We start from the raw sequence: 16,854 nt of genomic DNA, 5'->3' as shown, positions 1-16,854 counted from the left end.
GAGCCCTCACTGGGCCTAGCTGTCTACCAGTCACCCCTCTTCTGGAGCTCTGACCTCCAGGCTCTATGTGATACACTGCCAGTCCGATTAGGAGAGCCCTCACTGGGCCTAGCTGTCTACCAGTCACCCCTCTTCTGGAGCTCTGACCTCCAGGCTATATGTGATACACTGCCAGTCCGATTAGGAGTGACCTCACTGGGCCTAGATATCTACCAGTCACCCCTCTTCTGGAGCTCTGACATCCAGGCTCTATGTGATACACTGCCAGTCCGATTAGGAGAGCCCTCACTGGGCCTAGCTGTCTACCAGTCACCCCTCTTCTGGAGCTCTGACCTCCAGGACCTATGTGATACACTGCCAGTCCAATTAGGAGAGCCATCACTGGGCCTAGCTGTGTACCAGTCACCCCTCTTCTGGAGCTCTGACCTCCAGAGCCTATGTGATACACTGCCAGTCCGATTAGGAGTGACCTCACTGGGCCTAGCTGTCTACCATTCAACCCTCCTCTGGAGCTCTGACCTCCAGAGCCTATGTGATACACTGCCAGTCTGATTAGGAGTGACCTCACTGGGCCTAGCTGTCTACCATTCAACCCTCCTCTGCAGCTCTGACCTCCAGAGCCTATGTGATACACTGCCAGTCCGATTAGGAGTGACCTCACTGGGCCTAGCTGTCTACCATTCAACCCTCCTCTGGAGCTCTGACCTTCAGGGCCTATGACCTACCCTATAGTGCCCGGTCTAAGTGCCTCATCATCGGACTCCTTTCCTCCATAACACCCCCTGGTTCCTCCACACCCTACCACGTGCACCAGGCGGTCCCGGGCCCCCACACTTAAGCACCCCCCCACTGATAAGGACAGCCATCCGCGACTTCCAGAAGAATGCATCCCTGGTATCCTAAAAACTTTTTTAGTTACTAGTAGTACTGGCAGGACCAGTACTACAACACATGTCCTACAACACTAGGCCCAGTCTCAGAGCCTCTTACTCAGCCACTCTACCTACCAGCCTCCCTGCCCTGGAGCTTAGACTCTAGTGTCCACAGACTAAGTCCCATTAAGTACCAGGCCTAGTAATACTTCCAGTACTTACATTTCATGAAAAATGCCTAGTTTGACCCCTCAAAAGTTACTCAAGTCCAATTTAAGCATTTTCGAATTCTCGAAAATCGGTTATCGGTACCCCAACTTTGAGCAGTTTTTTATGAGGTTTCCCACAGGAGTTGAATTTCAACCTTTTAGGACATGTTATTACACACCTTTAGAAACACATTGGTGAAGAAATTTCTTGGTAACGATTTACTTCGCAGATTGGTCAAATATCTGGTAAAATGCCCTTACTATAAGAGTCTTTCGATTCTTGTTTTGGGAATTTTTCTATATTTCTAATATTTACAATCGTCGGCCCTGCCCATTTTCCGAGCAGATTGTCGGCAGAAATTGACTGTTAACACACATCACACCACAGGATAATCTTGTAGGATAATCTTTAGAGCCATCCGATAATCAGGCGTTTGCTGTCCTTGGTCGGAAATGGGAAAATCGGGCCAAAATCGGACAGATAACCATTTATATGTGTACCAGGCTTAAGGAGCAGAGGCTGGTAAATGCCGGTTCTGCTATGAATATAATTTTACTTTGTAATGGATGATTAAAAAAAGTAGAGAAGTGTGAATATTTTAATCAAGTAAAAGTACAATTAAAATCCTCAAATAATCTACTAAATGACTGTAGCTGTAATTTGTTACTTTCCACCTCTGACGTTTAGTCACCTTAACACAAAATGTATTTCATTGCTAGTGCTCACTGTAACAAGAGCATAGTCAGTCATACTGTAGACTAGAGTCTATCACCAGTCTTTGTATCCTGACCAAAAACAGTCCAGTTCAATGGCCCCAATTGTAAGGACAACAGTTAGAGAATACAGAGAACAATGACGAGGGCCAACTCTATAAACATGTTTAGATTGCACACTAAAATTCAGCTTCTGCTGGTCAGAGGACCTCATTTCCCCACCTGCATCCAGTCCACTGCAGGTCCTGAACCCACTGGCCTTCTCTGGTCACGCGCACCTTGACGGGGTCAAACCTCCAGTACTGCTGCTCTCTGAAGAGATAGAGGCGCCCGTCAGGACGGGTCAGAGCCCCATTGGTTCCCTTGGGCACTCCGGCCCAGTCTGACAGCTTGCGTGGGTAGTAGGGCTCAGAACGCACAGTCTTCAGGTTGAGTACAGAGTAGTGGGAGCCCTTGAAGAGAACCATGTGACCCAGGGGGGCGTAGTAGAAGGCACAGTCTGGGTGATGAGGAAGACCCAGCTCAGTGTTCTTCCTGGGGAAGCCAGAGTCCAGGTCACAACCAGAGAAGCGCCACGTACGCTTTCCTACAACAACAAAAACAGAAACAAGTTGGCAGCCGATTAAATGTTGGACTTTTATTCTGAAAAATGTAAATAAATGTCAACGTTGTTGAAAATCTATGACACACTAGTCAACTAACACAGCTTTTTTTGTGTGAGCCTGCTAACAATGTAAAGTAGAGTTATAGTTAACTAGGTAGTAGTGGGGGTTACTCACCGAAACCATTGCATTGCAATATTTTGTCTTGACTAGCGAGTGTGTCATTGATTTTCAACAACGTTGAACATTTTTCAGAATAAAAGTCCAATTTTTTTACGTTATTTTTCTGAGTGGGGCAGTCCCACTCACATTTGTCTTTTTATTGGACAGATAGTGAAGACAGACAGGAAAGTAGGAGAAGAAGGGAGAGAGGGCACGTCAGCAGGGCATGGGCCGGATTCGAACCCATGCCGACATGGGCATACGTGTGCACTGTCGACAGTGGCTAGACCACTGGACCGCCCCAGGTCACAAGTCCGAACAATTTGATTGGTTGCCGACTTGTTTCCGGTTTCACCAGCATATGTCTATATTTCCCATCTACTTACAAAAATGACTCTGTGGATAGGGAAGGATGCAGTACTCCACATGCACTCACAAGTAAAAGAAGAAAGAAAGGGTCAATCAAATGGTCTATTTTATGACTGCACCTTTGAAGAAGTACCACTTGCTGTCCAGTGGAGAGAAGGCAGCTGCCTCAATGGCCTGAGGGAGCTGGGGCCAGCGCTGTTGGAGACGGAGGGGGGCACTTATGATCCCCTGAGCTGACACGGTCCAGTAGAAACTGCCACGGAACACTAGCACAGTGCCATTCTGGTCTGAACACAAACACACACACATAAGAGTAACCCAGACATATGGTCATAAATGTCAGATTCTGAATGAGTAAGTTATTCCAGTGGTGTGAGTACAGGCCAGTCCTACCCATAGTGACAGCATCAAAGCCCCTCTGGCAGTACAGAGGCTCTGTGGTGGGCATCTCAGCCAGCTCCCACTCCTGCAAGGCTGAGCTGAGGGCGTGGCCAGGCAACCTCACAGGCCGGCCCCCTAGAGGCTTCCCTGTGGACCAGAGACAGAAGGATGAGACAGAGCCTTAGGATGGGGAGATACTAGACTAGATACAGAGACAGAAGGATGAGACAGAGCCTTAGGATGGGGAGATACTAGACTAGATACAGAGACAGAAGGATGAGACAGATACAGGATGGGGAGATACTAGACTAGATACAGAGACAGAAGGATGAGACAGAGCCTTAGGATGGGGAGACACTAGACTAGATACAGAGACAGAAGGATGAGACAGAGCCTTAGGATGGGGAGATACTAGACTAGATACAGAGACAGAAGGATGAGACAGATACAGGATGGGGAGATACTAGACTAGATACAGAGACAGAAGGATGAGACAGAGCCTTAGGATAGGGAGACACTAGACTAGATACAGAGACAGAAGGATGAGACAGAGCCTAAGGATGGCACGCCAGGACCAAGCTCCGCACCATGGGAGATCGGGCTTTCTGCTCGGCTGCTCCCAGGCTGTGGAATGCTCTCCCTGACCACCTAAGGGCACCACAGTCTGTGGATGCTTTTAAACGAGGCCTTAAAACCTACCTTTTAAATAGAGCCTTTTATTAGCCTTTTTTAATTGAAAATGTTTTATCTTTCTTCTTGTTTTTAATCTGTAGCACTTTGAGATTTCTTTATGTTAAGTGCATTACAAATAAAATGTATTATTATTATTATTATTATTATTATTATTATTATTACTATTACTATTATTATTAAACGCTGAGTCTTTAAATTCTTGTTTTTGGAATTGTTCCCCATTCTTCCTGGCAGAACACCTCTAGCTTGTGATGGTTCTTCCAAAACCTTCATCCGTCTTTCCTGGAGGTTCATGGTTGATTTTGAGGTATGCTTCTGGTCATTGCCTTGCTCGAATACTCAACCTCCCTTCAACTTAAATTTCTGGACTGACCTTCGAACATTAGCCTCTAGAATGTCTTGATATTTGGTGGAATCCATTCTTCCTTCCACCCGCACAATATTGCCTGTGCCCCCAGCTGCTACACAACCCCAAAGCATAATGGATCCGCCTCCATGCTTAACAGTTGGCAAGGTGTTCTTCTCTACAAATGCTTCACCCTTTTTTCTCCAAACATACTTTCTTTGGTTGCGGCCAAAAGGTTTCATTTTGGTTTCGCCAGTCCAAAGCACATTGTTCCAATAGGCTTCAGGTTTCTCAAGGTTTTCTTTTGCAGACTTCAGACGCTTAATTTTGTGTTGAGGTCGTAGGAAAGGCTTCTTTCTGGCAACTGGCCATGTTGTTGTTTAAGGTACGCTGTATTGTTGTCCTGTGTGTTCACAGAAGAACACAAGTAGAAGACACCCCATTAGACCGGTGTCTGCTACTCTTTTTTGCAGCTCTTTTGCAGTGATGTGTGGGTTCTTCTGAGCATTTCTCACCAGGGGCCTCATTTATAGAAAGTACTCAGATCAAATTTTGATCTTACCCGTGTCGTACGTAGAAAACCACGTCAACGTAGTGATTTATACAATTTCAACGTGAGTAAATTTGACCGTGGAAACGATCGTAGCTCTACGTCGAGTATTGACCTTGCGTACGCCCATTACCTACTGGTTATGCGGAGTTATTACAGGCATGTGAGCCGCACTGCCTAGTGTAATTCATGCAAGTGGCTCGTAATAAAATTAACGATGTTGTTATCAGCCGAGAAAATGAGTTTAATTCAAGATTTAAAAGGAACTGATGTTTATGATTGTATTTCAGTCTTTCTTTATATCCCTTAGGAGCTGTCTATCTCCCCTTCAACATGCCTAGTGCGTTCCACAACGGACCTTGCCCGGCCACGCGCTAAATTATACTGGATTTTCTCCGGTGTCTGGGAGTTCGCAAAGGGAGTTGGCAGCATAAGAATAAGACCACCTGATAAGAATAAGACCATTATATTATTACAGTATAAGCAGCACTCGAGTTGAGGGGGGATGGCATAAAATCGTCCCCCTCTTTCCATACGTCATGTTATCAATGAACGTGGTATTACTGCTATTTCAAGGTGCAAGGGGGCACGCACACATGCAATGACATTTTTACCAAGTTACTGACGCTGAGGGGATGCTAAAATTTTCCTCATATGATAAAATCCACCACCTCCCCTGATTTTCTTTTACAACTTGAGTACTGAGTATAAGCATTTGCCTGGTTAGTTGTCATGATCAAACGTTACAAATGCAACTTACCGAGAAGCCACCCTTCGCTGCCCTCTCCCGCTTCCAGACTACCCTATATTATAGCACTTGGCTTAATTCAGCCGCTATAATTTAGCCGCTATCACAGGGCGTTAACACAAACCTCATTCACCTGCGTTCATTTTACCTGCGTTGGTATTTATAGAAGGAAGCACGTACGCAACTTTAAACCATCTCAGCCCGTTTTATAAATAATGATTACGTCAGTTTAGAAAAATTTGCTTACGTGAAAGTCAAAGATGACGTTCAAGTACTTTTTTATAAATGAGGCCCCAGATCTCGGGCCATTCTATCTGAAATCTTTCTTGAAATCAGATCTTGCTTTGACTTCAATTGTTCCATTTAGTTTCCATTTTCTGATGATGTTTCTGACAGTGGAGATGGGTAGTTTGAAAAGTTTTTGTAGCCTTCTCCTTGATTTTGGTAGTGAACTATCTTGATGACAAGACATCCTTGGACAACTGTTTGGACAACTGTTTAGAGGAATCCAGGGTGACACAACAGCCACCGCAGTCTGATACTTTAGATGGAGTTACTTCAGAATATATAGTTCAACCATGGAATTATATTCACCTGACTCATTGAAGCCCTAATGAGTAAATCCCCTTGGTCTCCTTAGTAATAATCTTCTCAAAAGGTAACAAAGAATAATACAAACGGGTCCCCAAACTATTGCACAGGGCCCTTTCCCTTTTTTATCATTTAAAAACTCTGAAAAATTAAAATAAAAAAAACCTTGCTTTAAATGTTGCAGAAAGGTGTCATGTTTAACTTTGTAGCATTTAGTGTTCAGGTTTGATTTCAATCACTTGGAGATTAATTGTAACAGACATTTAAAACAGGGGTGCCCACATTTTTGCACCCCACTGTATAGTTTAGTTTGCTGAAGCATTCTCTTTAATTACAACATAATCCACAGCCTCCCACAAAGTATGGGTAGAAATACTGTGTCTATGTCTGTAGTCATTGGAGGTCAGATACAGTGGTGCTCTGGAAAGGTGGTATTCAGGTCAGTCAGACATCTGTTTCTCATCATCCCACAGTGCCAGCAGCACCAAAGAGAGGCATGTTTTCACCCTACCATTCTGTGTGAGGAAGCCTGAAGCGAGAACTAGCAGAGTTAGTGCTTAGAGATTTCAGCTGGTACAGTCCAAGTCCTAGAATCACTAGGGTTGGGATAATATTCATTAAACAACAGTTAGTTCCGACCAAGTAATTTGATTGGACAAGAGGCATTACATGAGTTACGATATATAGAATAACAGCACTGGGACTTTTAACTATGTATCACTCCGCCGCACAGATGTTCTACTAAATGACCGTTAATTAGACTACATGTTTGTGTTCAGGTTACTAGGCAACAGTCCATTTGAAGTTCAGTTGCTGAACTATTTCTTGCTTATTTTTATGATTAAATGAACAAACAAATCATAATCTGTTGTCGCTTTTTACTGTTAACTAATAAATCGCGCTGTAGAAGTGTTGTATAAAAGCAATATCACACTCGAGGTCGTGCTGCGGCCTCGTACCTATGACCGAATCACAGCCGTGCTGATATTCAGTATAACACACTCCCTCTCGTGTGATATTGCTTAAATATGATCAAATATTAATAAAGTGCTTAAAACTCTCAGAACTTTCAGAAAGCACAGTGTTTCAGTGTCAACCCGATTGTTTCCAGAGAGTGAGTGATTCTCCTTTAGATATCAAACAGAGAATGGCATCTGCAATTGGCATGGCTACAAGATTCAATTGAGTTCACTCCAGGTTCAAATTGAATCCAGGTAGGACTTTCCCATTGTCATGCAGACATTCCTGGATAAATGCAGAAGGAGAATGGATGTCTCTTAAACAGCAGCACATGTGGAAACCTGTTTTTCACATGCCAGGACTGAGCTTAAACTACTGCAAATAGTTACTCCATTTCTAAAACACAACATGTATGCAAAGCCCAGCACTGCTCAATCTCTTACATAACAGTGCTACTGTCAGGTAAACAGTGTGTGTGTGTGTGTGTGTGTGTGTGTGTGTGTGTGTGTGTGTGTGTGTGTGTGTGTGTGTGTGTGTGTGAGTGTGAGTGTGTGTGTGTGTGTGTTGCAGTGCACTACCTCCTCTGTCCTCTCTCTCTAAACTTACCCCAGCAGCTAGAGCTACAGCTGTGGGCCTCCAGGCCTCTCTGATTAACATTTCACAGCTAAATTCCATAACTTCTACTAGCGGTGGTAGAAAGATTCCCCAAAATATTTTTTTCTCCAATTTCCTTTGAAATGTTCACTTGGTATGAAGTCAAACACAGACCTATGGCCGTGCGTGACTCTAAACCTTCTTAGACATTTGTGATCCGTTTACCATAGAGCTGCTGCACTGCAGCGATGTCGTCCCAGCTGAGCACCAGGGCGTGGCCCAGCTTCCTGTAGTAGGGGGACATGAGGGCGTGGCGCACAGGGGAGTGCTCTAGTCCCAGCATGTGGCCTATCTCATGGGCTGTCACCATGAACAGGTTGTGGCCCTTGTACCCATTCAGCGTCCACCTCTCTGACATGTCAAAGTGGGCCTCCCCCCGGCACGGGAAGAACGCGTGTGCTAGAGCGCCCCCTGTACGAAATGGAGAGGGAGAAATAATTGAGTGTGAAGGATGTCTAGACAGGACAGACTGTGGTTTAGCTATTTGTTTTCCGACGTTTCTGTCGAACCCCACAGTAAAGTATCTAACGTAGCTAGCTAACGTTAGCCTACAGAAGTGGAAAACAAATGTCAGATCAGATATATAAACGGGTTATTTTGATAAACTGGCCACATTTTGGGAATATACATACTTACTTTCTCACCTGAAAACATATTTAAAACGTAATAAAATGACATGTTAACACTTGTAGAGCCAAAATGACTACAGCTTTTAGCCCGTGGAGTTTGAACCTGATTTAAAATCCCCGCTGCCGGCTGATGCGAAATGCATTCCACGATACTGAGCTGTATACTTCAGTTTGAACAGTCGGCTGGTAATGGCATATTTAATAAATTGAAAAAGAAGAGAACGCACACCGCAGAAAACTTGGGCGAGGTGCGACGGAGAAGAATAGTATAGAATAAATAAGTAAGTAAGACTTGACAAAGGCTACGGCCGAAACCGTCAATTAAAATACACTTTTGCATCTGGAACGACAGTGTGCGGCTTCTACTTTATTCTATAATGGCATACTTATTATGAATTTAGTATGCAGTATGCAGTATATACTCATTGAGTATGTAGTATGTACTCATTGAGTATGCAGTATGTTTCCTCCTATTTTGTTCTTAGGTGGAGTTCAGAGGCATGGAAGGTCCAGGCAAGGGGGAACACAGCTGTCTGCTGCTGCTGCAGTTACGCACTTACGTCTTACCAAGCCTTTTATTCACTTTACGAGAACAGTGGAGATCAAATGAGGTGGAACAGTAAAGAGTAAAGATGAGGTCCTGACCTGGGCCGTCGAAGGCGTTACTCGGCCCGTCGTTGTGCTCTCCCTCGTAGAAGGCCAGGCGGATGTCGGTCGGGCCCTCGGGGACCTCTTGGAAGGCCAGGCCTGACACGTTGCTCCACAGCTGGAAGGCAGCGCGTACAGCCAGCTGCACGGGACCCGGGGACAGGTGACGAGGCCAGTTCACAATCCTGTACGTCAGGTGGCGCTTGTACCACTTCTCACCTGCACACACAGAAAAATGACACCAATAGAGAATCATGGGTAATGGGGTGTTAAAAATCGTACACTTAGGATCTCATCTTTCATGAAATTGTCGAACACAAACAGACAGAAATAATTGTTCAAAATACATCTAGAATGGGACCACCACAGGGGCCTCCTAAACAGGGGTTGCTAAAATGATAGGATGTTAAATGTGTCAGCGCAGACACGGTGCTGTGAGTATGTGGTTCTGTGTACAGTTTGCTTTAGCATGGGCCTGTGGTTACGTGACACAGGCATAATTCTATAGTGTCATAATTCTATAGTGTCCCGCACATCAAAAACACATATTTGTAGGGGGAAAAGCTTGTGTTTTTCTTCTTAGGCTATAATCTCTTGTACACTTGGTATTACACAGTGTAACTATAAAATGTCTTTGCAGGAAACTATTATTAACTAACCCCAACAGCCACTGTTACCAGAGGAGGCTGTCAGAGAGCAGCCCCGGAGGGCAGATGGGACTGGGAGGTCTCCACACACGCCTGGATGTGGGGGGGGGTTCAGTACACTGGAGCTCTCTCGATCCTGGACACAGATATTGAAACAGTAGGTAGGGTGTGTGTGTGTGTGTGTGTGTGTGTGTGTGTGTGTGTGGGCCGAGGATGTGGAATAAGACCCATGGGAGTGGAGTGTGGAGACGCCAGCCTGGACCGTGTGTGTGTGTGTGTGTGTGTGTGTGTCTGTGTGTGTGTGCGTGTGTCTGTGTGTGTGTGTGTGTGTTTGTATGTGTGTCTGTGTGTGTGTGTGTGTGTGTGTGTGTGTGTGTGGTATAGACATTCAAACCTAGTCAGAATGCCATGGGCTGGGTCTGTGGATGTTACAGCCAGAGAACAGGTCCAGAGAACAGGTCCAGAGAACAGGTCCAGAGAACAGGTCCAGAGAACAGGGTCAGAGAACAGGTCCAGAGAACAGGTCCAGAGAACAGGTCCAGAGAACAGGTCCAGAGAACAGGTCCAGAGAACAGGGTCCAGAGAACAGGGTCCAGAGAACAGGCCATAGGCCTCCGCAGAGTAAGGGCTCCCACAGGACACCAGAAAAGGCAGGAAGTCAGATACCGAAGACATTCCATGACTTCCCTTATGGAAGTCATTAGAGTGATGGTCTGTGCCCTATCACAAGCTTGAAGAAGAGACCAAGATCCTCTGATAGGGATGGTTATTGTTTGTGGAAGGGAACACTGAAGTTGCAGTGGGATTTGGGCCTTTCTGGTGCGAAAGAGCATGTTTGCAGCACACAAGCTTAACTATCCTATCACAGGGCTGTCTGAGAGGGGGGGGGTGGAACTGCTCAAAGAGTAAAGAGTGACGACACACAACACACTCCAGCACCTACTATACATGTGTATCATCATACTGTAATATCATAGAATTTTTGGAAATGTGTTTCACATTTCATACTGATTTGCACTTCAATCCAGGCGTGTGTGTGTGACAGCTCCAGAAGCACACACCTCTCACAAATATATATATATATATATATATATATATATATATATATATATATATATAAAAGAAACACTCACAACTAGTGCTGCTTATCTTAGACAAAGGTGTTGGAATGTAGCCTTTGTAAATATCAATGTGAACTATGAACAGCTGGTGCTGATAACACTGATAACATGATAACACTCCTTCCAGGATTAGGCGAGGTGTGTTCATATTCCTGGGAAGCTCAATAGAAGGAACCTTCCATGAAAAACGAAAAGTAAACAGTCAAACCAGATGAACCACTGACCAACCACTACTTCTACTACTGACCAACCACTCCTTCCCCGACACCACCAGGACAACTTTTATGAAACTCGGGTGAATGACGGGTCTTGCCATACAACTGCGTCATTTACGAAATTACAATTCCATCTCCGTAGATATTGTTTAGTAATAGTTTAGCGGTGAATCATATTTTGAGAAATCAACCAAAGCTGTAACCGAAAGCAAGACTGATAATGAATCAAATAAGCACTACACATTCCGGTAACCTTCCAGTCTGCCTCCAAGTGTGTAGCCTAATGCAGTAGGCCTATAGCCTAGGACATTTGGGAATAATATATTTTATGCATCATTTAATTGTGAAATTTGGCCTATATCAATAGGGAAACAAGAGTTGTGTAACCTAGGTTTATAGCGTTTGGAATCAAATAGTTTGCCTGTGGTCACAGAAGGTGATCGCACCAAGAGAAAAGCTCTCCCTGTGACTTCCTATCTCATAACTTGTAAGAATCTATGCTGGTGGCTTCCACATGTTCCTGTTGGTGCATGTAAACATGAAGCCCAGCGGTTCTAACATGATGACTGAGGGTCTCTCCCTCGAGGAGATGGGTGGTCCGGAACCCAAGCGCTCTTGGATGGTGAGGGGTGGAAAGTTGGCATGTCGTACCTAGGCTAGACTGTTCTTTTATAGAGTGTCATAGTAAAAAGGTTTATGAATAAACATCATGTTTCATGCACAGGCTTCTCCATCACTCTCGTTTTATTGTTTATTGAGGGGCGCTAAATCATTTGCGGGGGACAACATGTTTACAGATTCTGTTGTCTAAAACAGTTACTCACTCATAGAAAAGCAAAACATCAGACTATATCATATTAGGACTTGCTTGACAGACACCTTATATCTGACGTAGTAATTAACTTTCACCGGGGGGGGTAAAGCAATATCCATCATTACGGCTGCTGTTAGCTTAATAACACCATTGCCGTGTCATATGAGTAACGTTTCTGAAACAATGATGACAACGACCTGGTCCTCAAAACAAGAGACAGAGAAAGGTTGTGTTTAACCAGCTAACAGATGGCAGGCATCAGGTACTGACTTGAAGAGTGAGAGAGCGTCCACCACTGCTACATTCCCAGTGTATTAGCCAACCTCCTCAGTGACAGGGTGGAATGTAGAGTGTTCACAGTTCAGGCTGTAGGCAGGGGAGGAACATCGCTGGGCTGGCTGCTCTCCTCTCCTCTCCTCTCCTCTCCTCTCCTCTCCTCTCCTCTCCTCTCCTCTCCTCTCCTCCACTCATCCACTGCTCTACGTTTTTCGGAGGAGATATCGGCATTTAATTCAAACGATTCTAACTTAAGGTCCGTCTGAATCCTGTCTGTTGGAGAGGGTGCTGCTAACGGTTAGCCTGTGCTGCAGTAGCAAAGTGGAGAACAGAGAACTGGAGAACCCTTTACTACTGGCCTATGAGGATCAAATCAGAGTAAGATGATATTTCACCAAAACATGACAATAGGCTGAACCATCCCTTTAAGTACAAAATGTAGCATTGTCATATATCTATCAAATTGCGATAAAAGAAGGGCATGTATTTCACTGACTCAATGCCTAAATAATGAACATATACAAATTCTTGACCATTTTCTAGGGGGGGGGGGGGGGGGGGGGGTCTATAAACATGTCAGCACTTGTGACCTTTATGCTGGTCATAGCCATGAATGTGCCTGAGGAGTGAGTCAGAGACAAAGAAGCCGAGGCAGTGTTCTTCTCCAGGTAGAGATGAGCGAGTCAGCAGGTAAACACTGACCTACCCAGCCCCCCCAGCCCTACAGTGGGGTGACCCAGGCCGGCGCGTGGGTTATCAGACACTCTCTGGGCCTTAATTACACCCCTCAGAGCTATTAGGGCTGTTTTACAACAGGAGACACACCCAGCCCAACACTGGGCTTTATGATCTCTGCACTCTGCACCCCCCCACAGTGGACCACCCCCCCACAGTGGACCACCCCCACAGTGGACCACTCCCCCATGGCTCAACATGAAACTACAGCTATTGTCACATATAGAACCCCAAGAGCACCAACTACAGAATAGATCTACCTGTGTAGAGTCCCGCACTACGTGACGATTTCCATTGACCAATCAACGGTCTGCAGCGTCACCCGTCACACACAGCCTGGCACGGAAAGTAGCTTTCGCTACCCCCTTTCGAAGCGTAGCTAAAACCAGCACGGGTACTTCGGCCTGGTATGGCTCGGGTTGGCAGTGGAGAAAGCAAAACAAAACCGGGGCTCACGCGGTATGGTACGGTAGTGGAAAAGCGCCATTAGTAACACAAGCACCCCTAGAGTGTATTCACTCACCTGGAGGAGCGTAGCGTTTCCTGCGGAGGAGCGGCCTGGCGGGTGCCGTCTTTCCTGTGAAGATGGCGTTGACCCTCTGGGCCCAGACATGATGGCTCCCATCATCCTTCACTCCACACCGCGGCCTGTTCATCTGCCCCAGGGTGGCACTGTCCAGCTTCCCTGTGACAGGCAGGTGGGACAGCCACTGGAACTCCCTAAGGCAGGAGAGGTTGGATCATTCGTCTGTTACAGATTCTCTTACTGATCAGAATGAAACTAGAACTAACTGTCTCAGGAGTCCGAATCAGAGGAAGACATTCATCGTTGGTCAAACAGGTCCTTGGTTACTGAAACAAGCACAAAGCCAGTCAGAGATCGTCTCCGGAGGCAAAGTGTTTCTAATAATCTACACCCATCAACAGTATGACATTCTTTATTTCTTGACGAGAAACCTTGAATTCCAGAGTGGTTCAGAGAGGGTTTGACTGGGGAAGTTCCCCAATGCAGTGATACGGGTGTGTTTTACTGCCACTCTAATTGCCCCAGGTGTGGGCCACAGATTGCATGAAAACATAAAGATAGCACAGCCTGACTCTGCATCTTGCCGTCTAATAAAACCCACCTCTTCAAGCTCGCCTTCACCAGTTAACCCTCTCCCCCTCCCCTTCCCTTCACCAGTTAACCCTCTCCCCCTCCCCTTCACCAGTTAACCCTCTCCCCCTCCCCTTCACCAGTTAACCCTCTCCCCCTCCCCTTCACCAGTTCACCCTCTCCCCATCCCCTTCCCTTGTGTCACCGGCACTACCTTAATTAGGCCCCTATACTTTCTTTTATCTATTTTTTGTGTCTTTCTATTATTACTACTCGATCTTTTCAGTTTGTAAAGCGTCTTTGAGTGTCTAGAAAAGCGTTATACAAGTCTAATGTCTTATTATTATGATTATTATTATTATGATTATTATTATTAATTCTAGGAACTAGTTCTAATCAACCACTATAGACCATTCAGGTGAGCCCCCCTGGTGAGGTTGAGAACAGAGGGTGAGGTTGAGAACAGAGGGACTGAGGGAGAGGTGTACTCTGCTATACAGAACAGAGGCTGGGCAGATGTTTCTGTAGCCTACAGTACGCACAATATAACTGTTCATAAAGATGATCGGTTGGCAGGTTGGGCAACCATTCAATAGAGTTGCACCAAAATCTCTCGGTGACCCGATGAATTGAAGGACAACAGGCCTACCATACCTGACTGCAGACTTGACCTCCACTGCGTTGTGTGTGTGACTGTCCTGATGCAGGTAGCCATATTTCTCCAGAAAGCCCTGCAGTCAAAAACACACGATGAACACCAACACATACATTCTTCTCATTCTAAGGAGATATGTTGAAATCACAAAGGCCTACTAATTTCTCACTCAATCCACATAGAATTGCCCTAAGGGAACTATAAAAGAACAGTCTAGCCTCGGTACTACATGCCAACTTTCCACCCCTCACCATCCAAGAGCGCTTGGGTTCCGGACCACCCATCTCCTAGACGGAGAGACCCTCAGTCATCATGTTAGAACCGCTGGGCTTCATGTTTACATGCACCAACAGGAACATGTGGAAGCCACCAGCATAGATTCTTACAAGTTATGAGATAGTAAGTCATAATTGTGATACATTTCTGCATTTACAGCACATTATCCATCCTGCACACACATTTCACATATAAACTAAGCCTGGAATTAGATTCTTCAAAATGATACATAATGTTGTTCATAATCTTAATAACCACAAAATACAGTCCAGATAAGCCTTTGGTGAGCTCTATATAAAGCTTTAGGTCCAATCCAAGATAGAAAATGCAATTAATCACTGCTAATGGGGGGAATAACAATCAGTGTTGACACGTGTTGTAAAACATCTGATGACATAATACTAAATTAACAAATATGTTATGTACATGGCCATCTTGTCATCTTAAACCTTGTCTGTCTAAACCTACATATAGAATGTTACAACAGACACCCTATTGAATGGATAACCCAAGACCCACTACTGGAAATCATAGATCAGCCAAACCTGGTAATTATTGAAGAGACACATACCGTAATCATATAAATTAAATTGAAATAAAGTCTGGTAATCTGTATTCAACAATGTGTCAGTAGAGTCGAGTGTGAGTATGTAGCCTATGCAACACGCACACACAACCTAATTAGTGTGCTTGCGAAAACAGTGCAATGTCTTAATCCATAAAAACGTATTAAGTTGAATTGAGCTTTTTGGTCCTGCATACTTTTCACATTATGCTGATGGGCATTATATCGTGATCTTAGAATAATAAGGTTCTATCTCCGTTTAGAATGATAAGGTTCTATCTCCGTTTAGGGTAGTTCAGAGATATTGAGCGTCAACGTTTTTACATTCCATTATGTTTTGTGAGATGGAACCTTTGTATTTTATGAATTACTAACTCAAAAATGTCAACATTTTAAAAATAACACCACACAGGCATTAATAAACACCTAATGGATCAGATTATGTAAAAAACTCAATTTTGACAAAAATGGAGATAGAACCTTCTATCGAATTCTAACGTCACGATATCACTCCACTGCGCTATCGATCCCCCAGAGGATCAACTGGGGCAAATGGTATCGTACTTTTTTGTCTCTAACTTTATCTTTTAACAACTTAAGTATTTTATATTATAATTTACATGTATTATTGAGTTAGGTATACAAATATATATATATAAACGTCCCAAAATAATTCCTCTAGAATCTCCCATGCTAAATGTTTGTTCTCTGCAGAATACGTGCAAATCGCAATACATTGTCTAACGTAATCTGGATAGAATTCTGATTGAACCCGATATCAATTAAAAGCTCAGTACCTGACACTCCTGCCTCGAACACCTTACCTCGGCTTCTGAACCGGACCGCCAGCTCGCTGTCACCGGTGTGCAGACCGCTGACTTGATGAGTACCAGAGACGTTACAATCCATGCACCGATATCCCCGAAGTTGGACAGGTCCGGAGTCTGTCGAATACTCATTGTATGATACTGAATCAATAGACTAATACCCACTATGGACGTTATAACGACGCTCCTGAAAAGAACATTTTCTCCAGGTAGACAACAGCGCAAAGCACATGAGCGCTGAGTCCGTGAGCGCCTGTGGCGATGCGTTATTCTCCGCGTCAACCCATGAAGGAACGCAGCTCCAGCCTGGAAGTCAGAGGGACGGTACCGCCCACAACTCATGAGCTGGATGGGTCGGGAGCCAAAGGCAAAAATACGAAGACATTCCAAAACATTCCTTCTCTTCACCTGTCATGAAGCGACCTGAGGAAAATAGTGCGACAAAATCCATGGACTCAATCTAGTACTCAGAATAAAATAAGACCAGAACTCATGACTT

At 44.7% G+C, this 16,854-nt stretch overlaps 1 protein-coding gene across 1 annotated transcript; it reads right to left on the bottom strand.

Moving 5' to 3' along the window:
* Positions 1–1,995: 1,995 nt before the first annotated feature.
* On the bottom strand, positions 1,996–16,487 carry mmp28 (matrix metallopeptidase 28; the record flags this gene model as incomplete). Its single annotated transcript, XM_080543639.1, has 9 exons — positions 1,996–2,381; positions 3,048–3,215; positions 3,322–3,456; positions 8,017–8,262; positions 9,126–9,347; positions 13,460–13,656; positions 14,687–14,763; positions 14,939–14,974; positions 16,353–16,487. The coding sequence occupies 9 exons, from the start codon at positions 16,485–16,487 to the stop codon at positions 1,996–1,998; spliced, it is 1,602 nt and encodes a 533-aa protein (XP_080399765.1).
* Between the last annotated feature and the right edge of the window lie 367 nt (positions 16,488–16,854).

This window comes from Nansenia antarctica, assembly GCF_963989245.1.
Source record: "Nansenia antarctica genome assembly, chromosome: 12".
NCBI classification, from domain to species: domain Eukaryota; kingdom Metazoa; phylum Chordata; class Actinopteri; order Argentiniformes; family Microstomatidae; genus Nansenia; species Nansenia antarctica.
The sequence above is the reverse complement of the archived record's forward strand: the minus strand, read 5'-3'. Positions and strand labels throughout refer to the sequence as shown.